The 12,918-nt window shown below is 57.7% G+C and overlaps 1 protein-coding gene across 3 annotated transcripts; it reads left to right on the plus strand.

Annotated features, from left to right (window-relative positions):
• Positions 1-12,909, plus strand: TICAM1 (toll like receptor adaptor molecule 1). Of its 3 annotated transcripts, none has more exons than XM_040629537.1 (3): positions 1-121; positions 4,711-5,003; positions 10,326-12,909. In XM_040629537.1, exon 3 carries the CDS (start codon positions 10,463-10,465, stop codon positions 12,716-12,718), a length of 2,256 nt encoding a protein of 751 aa, XP_040485471.1. In that variant the 5' UTR covers positions 1-121; positions 4,711-5,003; positions 10,326-10,462; the 3' UTR covers positions 12,719-12,909. The 3 variants fall into 3 exon arrangements, with proteins under 3 accessions (XP_040485471.1, XP_040485472.1, XP_040485473.1); XM_040629538.1 differs by having other exon boundaries at positions 10-121; positions 4,715-5,003; XM_040629539.1 differs by lacking the exon at positions 4,711-5,003 and having other exon boundaries at positions 10-121.
• Positions 12,910-12,918: the final 9 nt, after the last annotated feature.

A 12,918-nucleotide genomic window follows, 5' to 3' on the forward strand; every position in this document is an offset into this window, starting at 1 on the left:
GGGCGGGAGTGGGTGGAGCCGCCCGCGCACCCTCCGCGCCTGGCCACCCGCGGGCACCGTCGCCAGGCCGCCCAGGCCGCCAGCCCCCCCCGCGCCGACCACCGATGGAGCGGGATCCCGGGTAGGTGGCGAGGGGACGAGCGCCGGCTGGGTTGGGCTGGGGAGGCTGCGGTTCCTCCCTCGGGTTCGCGACCAGCTGCACACCACCTCCTCCCTCCCCCGCCCCGCTCGTGGTGCCGTCGCGCCCCTTGTTCGGTGCCCCCCTCAGCGCTCAGCTCCTCTCCCGGGTGGCCTTGGTCCTCCCCGACCCCCTGATTTCTCCTCATCCTCCTCCCCATATTGCTCCCCAGCACCCCAGATCTCTCCCCAACACCCCGAATTCCTTTCCGACACCTCGAAGTCCGCGCCACCCTCGCGGATTCCTTCCCACCTTCCTGGGTCCCCCCCTCAACATCCCAATTCTTTCCGAAGGCCACCGATTTCTCTCCAACTCCCCACACCCAGAATTCCTCTCCGACATCCCGATTTCTCCCTAACATCCGGTACCTCTCCCCAACCCCCATTCTCCTCCGGTACAGCCCATCACACACACACACACACACACACACACACACACACACACACACGTTTCTGATTCTTCCCAGAGCTTGGAGCCTTCTGCCCCCCCCCCTTCTTCTCCCCCTTGCCTCTCCCCAGCCTGAACCCTGAATACTTTTCCGGGGCTCTCGGCACTCCTGGGCCGGAGGCAGCTGTTTCGGGCTCGGCCCTTCAGGCGGTCTCTGAGAATCTCCAGGCCCCACACCTCCACCCCTTCCGGTGGGGTTTGGGGTTGGTTGCTACCCGCCTAGGAGCCACTGCCAGTCGGCCCAGTGCTGGCTGCCGTCACCACTCAGACCTGGGTAGCCCCAGGAGATCCTCACGGCCCCCATTTCTTCCCTTTCCCTGTGGCTGAAGTAGGAGGCCCCGCCGAGACGCCCAGGCAAGCTGGAGGCCCGGGGTGTAGGTTCCGGCCTCTGGGGGTGGGTAGGTGGGTGCAGGGGGCTCCCGCCTGGGCCTCTGTCTCCGCCTCGGAATAGGGGCATGTCCTTCAGCAACTACTGGCTAAGAACCTGCTGTCCGTGTGAGCACACAGCAGGGGCAAAGTCGTGCCCTCACAAGGTCGAGAAAATAAGCAAAAACCGTGAATGGTCAAGGCGAGGTGTGCCCGACGTGGAGAGCGGGTATCCTGCAGCTTCTCCGTTGGCCTGGCTTGAGGATTCCTCAGATCCGGGCGCGGAAAGGGGCCGTACACAGTCCATACTCCGTGAATAAGGGTGAGGGCCCTGGAGCCCCGCTGCCTGGTTTAAATTCCTGCCCCCTTACTTTCCATCTGTGTGACCCAGGGCAGGGGGCGCTCCCTCTCTGTGCCTCCCTTCTGATGTGCACAAGGGCCGTCAAAACAGTCCTAACGTCAAAACAGTGTGCTTCATCGGGCGCCGCTGCCTAGTGGGTGCTCGGTAAACACGGAGTGACCGAAGGCGCTTTCCTGCTCCTGCAGACTTTTCAGGGACAGTCTGGCGACGTTTTGTCTTCCATGTCCTGTCACGTTTCTTAATCAGCCCAGAGGAGTGAAGGGTGCCTCGACTCCACGCCAGTCCCAGTGGGAGCACATTAGACTTTTTGTCTTGTTGGGGAGACGATTCAGCAGGAAACATTTATTGAGCGCTTACTGTGTGCCAGGTGCTGTTCTGTCCATTCACTGATTGATCCAGTCAGTCAGCATTTATTAAGCGCCTCCTGTGTGCCAGTCATTAAATGTAGCTGTGAACAAGACAAATGAAGCTCCCTGTTTTAGTGGTGCTGACTCAGGTGGGAAGCGATGCCTTCTCAACAAAGAAAGTTGGTGAATCTGTAGTGTCATGTAAGGAGAAGTCGGAAGGAGAAAAATAAAGCAAGGAGTGTGGGGGAATGGGCTTCAGTTTTAGGCAGGGTGGCCAAGGTTGACCTTGATGAGGAAGTGACATTTGAGCTGCGAACTAAAGGAGGCAGGGGAGCCAGCCATGCAGCTATCTGGGGAACGGTGTCCTAGGCTGAGGGCACAGCCGATGCAAAGGCCCTGAGGCAGGATCAAGTGTGGTGCATTTAAGGAGAGGTATGGTTGGATGGGAGGGTCAGGGAGGCGACAGGGGCCACAGGGAAGACCCATCAAATGATTTCTGCCTGAGACACCTCTGATTTCTCCCTCCTAATCACAAACCATCTCTTCCACATTTCCTGTCTCAAGCATTTGGGACCAAAGCCCAGGTGCCCTCCTTGCCTCCTCCTGTGCCTCTCCCTTTCTCCAAATTATCCACAAATCCAACCATTCCCCACCTTCCTGGAGACCCCCACCGGGTCCAGCCCCCATCATTGCTTGCCTGAGCAGATGGTTACCACTCAGGCCCCACACTCCTGCCCNNCCCCCCCGCGCACGACCTGCCCCCGTGCCCCTCTCCTCTTCGCTCACTCTGCTGCAACCACACGGGCGTCCTCATTGTTCCTCCAACACACCAGCCTCTGTCCTACCTCGGGACCTTTGCACGTGCTATTCCTGCTGCCTGAAACTCTCTTCCCCCAGATCTTCACCTGAATCACTCCCTTCCCTCTTTCAGATCTCTGCTCCCTCTCACTTCCTCCCAGAGGCCTCCCTCACTCCTCAGTAGCCTTTCTCCTGTTCCTCACTACTACACCCTGTTTCATTTTCTCCATGAACTTCTCATTCTCTGCAGTGGATCGGTCTCTCATCTATTATCGGTCTCCCCCAGCTGGCCTGTGAGCTCTGCGAGGGCAGGGTCTCTGTGCATCGTGGGCTGCAACGGCAGCTACAACGGGTCTTTGCACATAGTAGGTGCTCAATGAAAACTTGCCCACGCACAGAGAGACATTGGCGACTGTGGGAGAGGAGAAGAGGAGGGAATGAGCATGAGTCCAGATGTGGTTAAAAGTGTTTTAAAAAGAAGGAAAAAATAAGTTCTGCCAAGTTTTATTCATTCTTATGCTTTATTATGTTGTTACGCTGAGCTCCGGCTCCTGGGGAACACCCCTTTCAGGTTCTGAGGAAACTGATGTAAGCGGACACCACAAACGGGCGGTGGCGGAGCGAGGCCCCCCACCCTGTGGGTACTTTCATCCTACCAGGCGCCCATGCTGTGGGGTGTGCAGTGGACTCTGCCCTGGAGGCCGTGGAGGGTGGGGCAGAATGAGAGCCGGGTTTGTGGCAGGCAGGGGTGGGAGCTGGGCAGGGCAGGGTGGGTGGATGGGGGACAGGACTGGAGGCTGGTCCTGGGAGGCAGGCAAAGCTGGTGCAGCCCCTGAGTCAGGACTCAGGTCGGTAGGTGGGGAGGTGGGGAGATGGAGAACGTGTGTGGCTTCCGATATTTTCCAGGAATGCAGGCGGGGCGGTCCTGTCTTGCTGCTTCTGATCTTGGCTCAGAGCCTGAGCCTTCCCTGGGGGGGCCTCCAAGTCCGGAGGCTGCTGGAAGCAGGCAGCAGTCATGCATGTGAATGCCCACGGAGCACCCACGGAGTGCCAGGCCCCGCTCCAACGGCTGTAATGTGTGACCCCCTTCAATCCATGACGACGCCAGCAGATAGGGCTGCCCATTGCACACATTTCAGAGATGAGAACACTGAGGCACCCGTGTGCACATGGCCTGCTCAAGGGCCTAGCCTGGGAGTGGTGGAGCTGAGATTGGAACCCCAAGGGCATTTTTTGCCTACCGACTGCTCTCTCTTGCCCTGGGAGGTGACTCACTTCAGGTGGGCCTCCCATGGGTGAGGCGGACGTTGGCCCTCGGACAAGGACAGCCACTGCTCTGTTCTGTTGGCCCTCGGACAAGGACAGCCGCTGCTCTGTTCTCGCTGGCTACATTGTTGCCGGGAGCAGAGTTGGAGAACTCTTTTTGAATTTTTTTCCTTTTATTATTTTTTTTAAAGACTTTATTTATTTATTTGACAGAGCAAAAGAGAGCATGAGCAGGGGTTGGGGAGGGGCAGAGCGAGAGGGAGAAGCAGACGCCCTGCTGAGCACGGAGCCCAAAGCAGGGATCGATCCCAGAACCCCAGGGGCATGACCTGAGCCGAAGCCAGACTTCCAACCGACCGAGTCACCCAGGCGCCCTGAACTTTTTTCTTTTAATTTATTGACGTAAAACCTGAATTCAGAATAGGACACAAATACGAAGTCTTGAACTTGATGAATTTTCAGAGCGAACACAGCGTGGAACAGAACGTGCCGTCCAGCCCCGCCCTCCCCGTGCCCTCTCCCGGGTGCCGCTGTGCCTTTTATCTGTTAAAAATTGGAGGGCACGGGGGGCGGGGGGTGCCTGGGTGGCTCAGTCAGTGAAGCGTCTGCCTTCCTCTCAGGTCGTGATCCCAGGGTCCTGGGATCGAGCCCCGCATCGGCTCCCTGCTCAGTGGGGAGCCTGCTTCTCCCTCTCCCTCTGCTGCTCCCCCTGCTTGTGCTCTCCAGCGCTCTCTCTCAAATAAATAAATAAAATCTTTAAAAAATTGGAGGGCACATGTCAACACATCTGGGTTTTTCTCCTTTTAAGTTGTATATACAGTGGATCTGTGAGTCGTTGCTGTTGAGGGAGGATATCAGACCACGTTCCAAGCAGCGATCTTGCTAATTTCAAAAAGACTTGCCCGTCGTGCGGGAGTCGATCTTGAATGTCGTTTCTATCCCGTCAGGCAGCTGACCCGGAGCTCACCTCACAGCTAGGAGGAGCCATACGCCGTCTCTGTGTCTTACTGCTCACCTGCACCTGCACTAGGGAGCAAGCCGCTACCGCGCAGCCTGCCTCCCGGGCCCCAGGGAGCCGCGCGGCGTCGGAGCCGTCACCCGAGGCTGCTTCCTCGGAGCTCCGTATTTCCTGCGTTAAAAACGCTGATGATCCCAGCCTTACCGGGTCGTGCTGCCAACGTCTAAACCCTTCTCTGTACACTTCCCGGCAGCTGTATGAACAAAAGGAAAAGTGAAACAGGTAAAAATCATTCTCTCAATATATCCTATGTATGGTAATAGAGCCAACGTGTAACCGATATAAAACTTTACCAGTGAGGCATCTTACCTACCTGTGTGTGTGTGTGTGTGTGTGTACGCACGCGCACGTGCTAATTCTTCAAAATCTGGTGTGTGTTTTACCGGATCTCGATTCCCACGCTGTATTTTCAACAGTTTCTAAGGGAAATCTGGTCCTTCCAGGACAAGACTGCGTTCCACAGGGAGAGAATATTTGACGCTGCCTCGGCTTATCAATTTCAATTTTGATTATTTAAAAATGAACCCACTTTAAAATTCGGTTTCTCCTTAGTACCAGTGGCTCCATTTTTAAGGCTCAGTAGCCACACGTCGCTGCCTTAAAATACAGACGGGGCGGCCTGCACACCAGGGGCGTGTGGTCTCACGACTCAGGAGGCCGGCGGTCTGAGATCAAGCTGGGGGCAGGTTTGGTTCCTTCCGAGGCGTCTCTCCTGGGCGTGCTGACCCCGAGTCCCCCCCCCCCGCCCCCGTGTCCTCACGGGTCATGACTCAGTGCGCGTCTGTGTCCTCCCCTCCACTTCTTGCAAGGACACTAGTCATACTGAATTAGGACCCACCCTAATGAAGTCATTTTAACTTCAGCACCCCTGTAAAACTCTATTCCCAAATGCAGTTACATTCTGAGGTCCCGGGGCTTAGGGCTCCAGCCCGTGAATTCTTCACGGAGACCCAGTTCAGCCAGGAATAGCCCATTATGCTTTGCAATGATTATATGGGCCAAAGAGAGAGGCATTGGGCTGTGTGGTTACATCCAGGGGTGCCCAGTAGCTGTCACTCGCCGGGCCATCTTAGTGGAGAAAAAAGTCACATGCCAGTTTCCCGTAAAGGGCCAGAAAGTGAATATTTTCAGCGCTGCAGGCGACGCGGGCACGGCTGCAGCCCCTCAGTGGGCGGTCAGTGGCCACGCGGTGGTGTGTGCCAAGAATATGAAAACAGCCAGTGACGTCTGTCCAGGGCAGTTATGCAGAGTGTCTGGAATGTCATTGGTCTCTGTTCTAGGTAGTTCTTTGCAGTTTTTTTTTTTTAAACTAATCTTTACACCCCACGTGGGGCTTGAACTCACGACCCAGAGATCAAGAGTCACACACACTCTACCGATGGAGCCATCCAGGCGCCCCATCCTCAAGCCAATCTTGATTTTAAAAGAGTCTGCAGGAGGACAGACAGTGAGCGGTGGGGGTACTTGGCAAAAGTGTTGCGGGCAGAGGGAACAGCCAGAATAAAGGTCCCGAGGCAGGACCATGCCTGGCGAGTTTGAAGAACCGCAGGAAGACCAGTGGCCTAGAGTAGGTCCTCGGGGAAGGGTCTGCTAGGTTAAGTATTATATACACACGTATCCACTTTACCACCCTATTGTGCATACACTATACAGACATACGCTATATAAATATCGTGCCCACTGGACTGGCAGCTCTAAAAGCAAAGAGCTGTTTCTGTTTTCTTCTCTCTGTCCTGGTAGGTTCAGCGGTGCCCAAAACCTGGCAGATGCTGGGAAATTCCTCCTCGAATGAATGTTTTCCTTCCTCCTTCTCACACACTTCATTATGTATCATGCAACAAATACTTGTGGAGTTTTTACTCCATAGATTGCATATGGGCCCACCCTTTTTTTTTTTAAAGATTTTATTTATTTATTTGACAGAGACAGAGACAGCCAGCGAGAGAGGGAACAGAAGCAGGGGGAGTGGGAGAGGAAGAAGCAGGCTCATAGCGGAAGAGCCTGATGTGGGGCTCGATCCCATAATGCCGGGATCACGCCCTGAGCCGAAGGCAGACACTTAACCGCTGTGCCACCCAGGCGCCCCACACCCTTTTTTTTTTTAAGCTCCCAAGGTCTCTCAAAAATATTTGAGGGGCACCCGGGGGGCACAGTCGATTGAGCCTCTGACTCTCGGTTCCAGCTCAGGTCGTGATCTCAGGGGCGTGAGACTGAGGCCCACGTGGGGCTGTGCGCTCAGCGCAGAGTCTGCTTGGGATTCTCTCTCCCTCTCTCCCCCGCTCAAGCGCTCTCTCTCTCTCTCTCAAATAAATATATAAATAAGTCTTTAAAAGAATATTTGAATTGCCTGTGAACTTGGCCAAACTTAGCAGTTTCCTGAAACTCTGCATTTCTGGCTTGTCTCGAAGTGTTAGCTGATGTGGTCCCGTGGAGTTGTTTTTCCTCATGGCCACACACATAAGTCACAGCCACCGCATTTAGTCAGGTCTAAGATGGTTAAAAATTTTTAGGTCCCACCTCTGTGTGAAAGCCCAAGTCCTCCCCACGGCCCACATAGCCCTGCCGGATCCCCTCCCTGCCCCCCTCCTCCCTCTCTCCCCCTCACTCACTCAGCCAAGTGGGCGACCTCACTGCTCCTCCATCACTCTGGGCTGGTCCTGCCCCAGGGCCTTTGCACATGCTGCTCCCTTTGCCGGGACTCTCTTCCCTCAGCTATCCCTCTGGGTCACGTTTGTATGTCCTGTTGAAATCTCTCTTGTCATCAAGGCCTTCTTGAACCATGTTGTTTAAAACTGTGAACACCCCCGCCCCGATTCTCAGGGTTCGTGACCCTCCTTCCATCTTCATGTTTCTCCACAGCATTTATTCCCAGCTGATGTGCTATGAATGTCACTCATCTGTCGGTTGTCTGTCCTCCACACAAGGAAGTCAGTTGCATGGGGGGGGGGGTGTCTGTGCTTTTCACCCCCCCAAGTCCGCATGTCAGCATATCGGGCCACTTCTATTTCTGAAACAGCCAGACAGCCACTCGCCTCTCTACATCCTTCCCCCCAGCACCACCCCCTCTGCCCCTTCTTGGCCACTTCTCTTCTGCCCGGCTCCTGGTGGGAGCTCAGTCCTGTCCCCCTTGCACTTCTGCCCCCACGGCTGCCTCTCTCCATGCTCTTTCTGGCCTGTGTCTGACCTTCCTCAAATCTTTGACCTTGACCCTGGGGCCCCAGTGACCTGCATCTACTCAAAATGATTAAGAAAAAAAAAATCCTGAATCATTTCTGCACTGAGGTCTGTGATTCACGGTCTGTGATCCATGAGTCAGCTTTTGAGGACCAGGATCCTCAATGTCAGCTCTGAGCAACACTTGGGGCTGCGTCACCCTCTGTCAGGGGAGGGGGAGTGAGCGCATCCCTGGCCGCACCTACCCGATGCCAGGAGCACCTTTCCCTGCGGTCGTGACAACCTTCGATGTCCCCAGACATTATCAAGGGTGGGGGCAGGGTGTTGGCGGTCTGAGGTGTTCTTGGTTGAGAAGCACTGCTCTAGGCTCTAGGGGTGTCGTCATGGGTGCTAGGGCGGGACCACACAGAAGCCCCAGCCCAGCTGAAGGGCATGTAAAGGGTTCTCAGTCTCCTGGAATGGATCTGAAGTCGTGGTCTGTTGTTATTGTGTTGTTTTTTTTCCCCTACGTCTGAATATGATGTGATTTGAGCACCTGGGGACCTCCGTTATGGGATTTGGAACATTCTCCCTAGCACCCTGTGGCATGCCCTTGGGAAAGGTCTTTTTTCTTTTCTTTTCTTTTCTTTTCTTTTCTTTTCTTTTCTTTTCTTTTCTTTTCTTTTCAGATTTTATTTATTTATTTGAGAGACAGAGTGAGAGCAAGAGAGAGAGAGCACAGGAGCAGGGGCAGAGGGAGAGGGAGAAGCAGGCTCCCCGGCCGAGCAGGGAGCCCGATGCAGAACTCGATCCCAGGACCCTGAGATCATGACCTGAGCCGAAGACAGACACTTCACTGACACAGCCACCCAGATGCCCTGAAAGGCCTTTTTTGTGCCTGTTTTTTCATCCACAGCATTGGGAGGATAGGAGTTCTGGCCTCATTCATGCATTCCACGAGCTTAGGTCCCCGCTCTGTGGTTCAGCGAGCCAGCAGCGTTGGGAGAACCTCAGCCCCATCCTCGGGTCCCCGGGGGTCAGAAGGCATGTGGAAAGTGTGAAAAGGGTGAAAAGTCTAACACACAAGAAAAGTTCACCCAGTGACACGCTGGGGGGGAACAAGGTGATGTGGGAGAGACAGACTGGGAAGGACAGTGGGGTCGTTCAGGGCCCCCAAGCCAGTGCCATTGTGCTGAGAGCCGAATGATGAGACTAGCGTCCCTCAGGCAAACGTCTGAAGAAGGAGCGCTCCAAGCAGAGGGAACAGCGCTTGCGAGGAGCCCGAGGTCGGAACCAGCCTGGCAGTTTTTGAGACATGGAGAGTAAGGAATAGTCTCCAAATGGCTTGGCAGCACTGTCAGGCCTGGAGCTGGCCTCAGCGATGGTTAGCTCCTCATGCCAACATCACTACCGGCAGCAATTAGCCGTTGCTGTGTAAATTACCCCAGAATGTCGTGGTGTAAAAACCACAAACAGGTATCCTCTCACACAGTTCCTCGGTGTCAGGAATCTGGAGGAAGATGAGTTGGGTGGCTCTGGAAGCTTGGAGCTCTCACAAGGTCACGGTCAAGCTGTTGGCCAGGGCTGCCTCATCTGAAGGCTCGGCCGGGGCCAGAGTTCCCCGGAGTCCAAGACGTTCCCTCATGTGGCTGACAGAGGGAGGCGTCAGTTCCTCACCACATGGGCCTCTCCAGAGGCTGCTCACAATGAGGCTTCCCCCCGACAGGGTGACAGAGAGTACTGAGAGCCAGGTCTTATAACCTGAAGTCACTAGTGACAGCCCCTCGCTAATGCCGGAGTCCGTCAGGCACAGCGGTCGGCTCTGACTCACCGCTGGAAGCACCGCCCTGGGCTGTGAACACCAGGACGGAGGCCACTGGGGACCGTCTGGGAGCCCGGTTACCTCCCTAGCGAACACGTACTGAGTGCCTACCGACTTCCGGTCATCCGGCTCAGAACTTTCCGTATGTGAAGGCAGCACAGTTCCCTGAAATGATCCCATGAGTGAGCATATTCTTATTTCCAATAGGCAGTGTAGTTTTGTGCTTGGGCACTCAGCCTCTGGAGCCAGATTTCACAGGTTCAAGTCCCAGCTCTGTCACCCACCGGCTGTGCGACTTGCGGCAAGTGACTTCCCTTCTCTGGCGCACTTTTCTCATTTGCAAAGGGGGAAATAGTAGTGTGCACCTGTTGGGTGACACCGGGCAAGTGCTGACTGCTCTCATCTTGCAGAGGAGGAAATGGAGGTGGCGGGAGGTGACGCATCTTTCCCAAGGTCACCCTGATAGGTCGTGGTGGCATTGGAAGGCAGGCAGGTGGGGGAGGGGGGTCTGGGCCACTTCCCAGAACTGCCCCTTTTCTGGAGGTGACCGTGTCTCTCTTGCTTCCCAGGTCTACTGCAGTGTCCCCCATGGGACTCGGTATGGTGAGCACGTAGGGGACTCCGAGCATGCAGGAAGCCAGGTGCTGTGGAACATGCCTCCACCACCCCGTGCTTCTGCTGCCCGAGGCCGCACCCACCGACGCCCATGGCCTGCGCGGACCTGTCGCTCTCCAGCGCCTTTGACATTCTAGGTGCCGCAGGGGAGGGCAAGCTCTTGCACCTTAAGCACAAGCTGAAGACCCTGCGCCCGGGCTGCCGGGGGGCGGACCTCCTGCACGCCATGGTGCTCCTGAAGCTGGGCCAGGAGACCGAGGCCAGGATCTCCCTGGAAGCACTGAAGGCGGACGCTGTGGCCCGGCTCGTGGCGCGCCAGTGGGCCGGCATGGACAGCGCCGAGGTCCCAGAGGAGCCCCCAGACTTGTCCTGGGCAGTTGCCCGGGTATACCACCTGCTCGCCGAGGAGAAGCTGTGCCCAGCCACTATGCGGGACATGGCCTACCAGGCCGCCCTCCATACGTTCAGCTCCAGGGATGACCACCGGCTCGCCGAGCTCCAGGGAGAGGCCCAGGACCGGTGTGGGTGGGGCATCATCGGGGACCCAGAGAGCTTCCAGCCCCTTCACTCTGATCTGGGCTGCCTGCCACCATCCTCAGTGTCACCCTCAGGCACCCGCAGCCTTCCACAGCCCATAGAGCACCTTTCAGGCTGGAGCAGAGGGCGTTCCCTGAGATCCACTGGCAGCCCCGCCTCCCTGGCCAGCAATCTGGAAATCAGCCAGTCGCCCACCATGCCCTTTCTCAGCCATCACCGCAGCTGCCATGGGCCCAGCAAGCTGTGTGACGAGCCCCAGGCCAGTCTGGTGCCCGAGCCTGCCCCCCCGGGCTGCCAGGAGCCTCAGGAGGTGAGCTGGCCACCGTCAGTTGAGACTGTCAGCCCCCCATCGGCAGAGACTGCCAACCCCCCACAAGGGGAGACTGTCAGCCCCCCATCGGCAGAGACTGCCAACCCCCCACAAGGGGAGACTGTCAGCCCCTCATCAGGAGAGACAGCCAGCCCCCCATCGGGGGAGACTGCCAGCCCCCCACTGGAGGAGACTGCTAGCCCCTCGCCTGGGGAGACTACCAGCTCCCGGATGCCACCAAACAGCGCAGCCCCTAGGCTTACTGAGCTGGTCCCAGATGCAAGCTCTGCTGGCCAGCCTGACCCCCCCAGAGCTCTGGAAATCAGCACCCACTACCCGGTGGAGTGCACCGATGCGTTGGCAGCCCCCAAATCTCTCTCCTTGCCCTCCAGAAACACTTGGCCTGACAAGGGCCAGAGCCCACTCCCACTTCCTGTAGAAGATACCGCTTCCCAGGTGGCCAGCGCCAGCCCACCTCCACCCTCACCCCCGAGGACGTCCCCTCCCCGCCCTTCTCCAGCCACCCTTCCTTCCACTGGCCTGGCCTCCTCCAGCCTGTGCCCCCCTTCTCCTGAGCTGGAGTCCGAGCAGAAATTCTATAACTTTGTGATCCTGCACGTTGCCGCGGACGAACACATTGCCCTGAGGGTCCGGGAGAGGCTCGAGGCCCTGGGGGTCCCTGATGGGGCCACCTTCTGTGAAGATTTCCAGGTGCCCGGGCGGGGCGAGCTGCACTGCCTGCAAGACGCCATCGACCACTCGGCCTTCACCATCCTGCTGCTCACCCCCAACTTCGACTGCCGCCTGGGCCTGCATCAGGCCAGCCAGTCGCTGATGAACAGCCTCACGCGGCCTGGGCGGCAAGACTGCGTGATCCCCTTCCTGCCCCTGGAGAGCTCCCAGGCCCCGCTCAGTCCCCACACGACCAGCCTGCTCACCGGCCTGGTGTGGCTGGACGAGCGCTCCCAGATCTTCGCCAGGAGGGTGGCCAACACCTTCAAGGCGCAGAGGCTACGAGCCCGCAAGGCCAACTGGAAGAAGGAACAGGACGTCCGGGCCCTGCAAGAGCAGCGCCGGCACCTGGAGGGCGAGCGGCAGCAGGTGGCAGCGCTGAACGCCGCCTACTCGGCTTACTTCCAGAGCTGCTTGTCCTGGCAGGCGCAGATGGAGACCCTCCGGATGGCCTTCGACAGCCACATGCCGTTTGGGACTCAGATGCCCCCCGGGAGCCCCTCCCCGCCCTTTCCCTCCTGGCCGGGCCACCAGCCACCCCCTGCGCCTCCGTGGCTGGCCGGCTCGCCCGCGCCCACCTACCCGCCGCCCCCCACTTTCCCGCCGCCCCCCGCCTTCCCGCAGGCGGCCCCGGCGCCCCCTCAGAGCCCCGGGCTGCAGCCCCTCATCATCCACCACGCCCAGATGGTGCAGCTTGGCCTCAACAACCACATGTGGAACCAGAGAGGGGCCCAGGCGCCCGAGGACAAGACGCAAGGAGCAGAGTGACCAGGCGGCTGGGCCGGAGGACCCGGACCTCGGGGACGCCCCGCACCGTTTGCGGGGCTGCAGAGGATCGTGACGTCTTCTGCCCCTCTCTGGAAACCGTGCAGAATGGGCCCCGATGAGCTTCCGGCGCGCTGGGTGACCAGGATTGGCTGTGGCATTTACAAATTCTCACCTGGGTGGTGGTGGTCGGGGGGGGGGGG

Source organism: Ursus maritimus, unplaced genomic scaffold, assembly GCF_017311325.1.
Source record: "Ursus maritimus isolate PB19 unplaced genomic scaffold, ASM1731132v1 scaffold_14, whole genome shotgun sequence".
Lineage (NCBI taxonomy): Eukaryota > Metazoa > Chordata > Mammalia > Carnivora > Ursidae > Ursus > Ursus maritimus.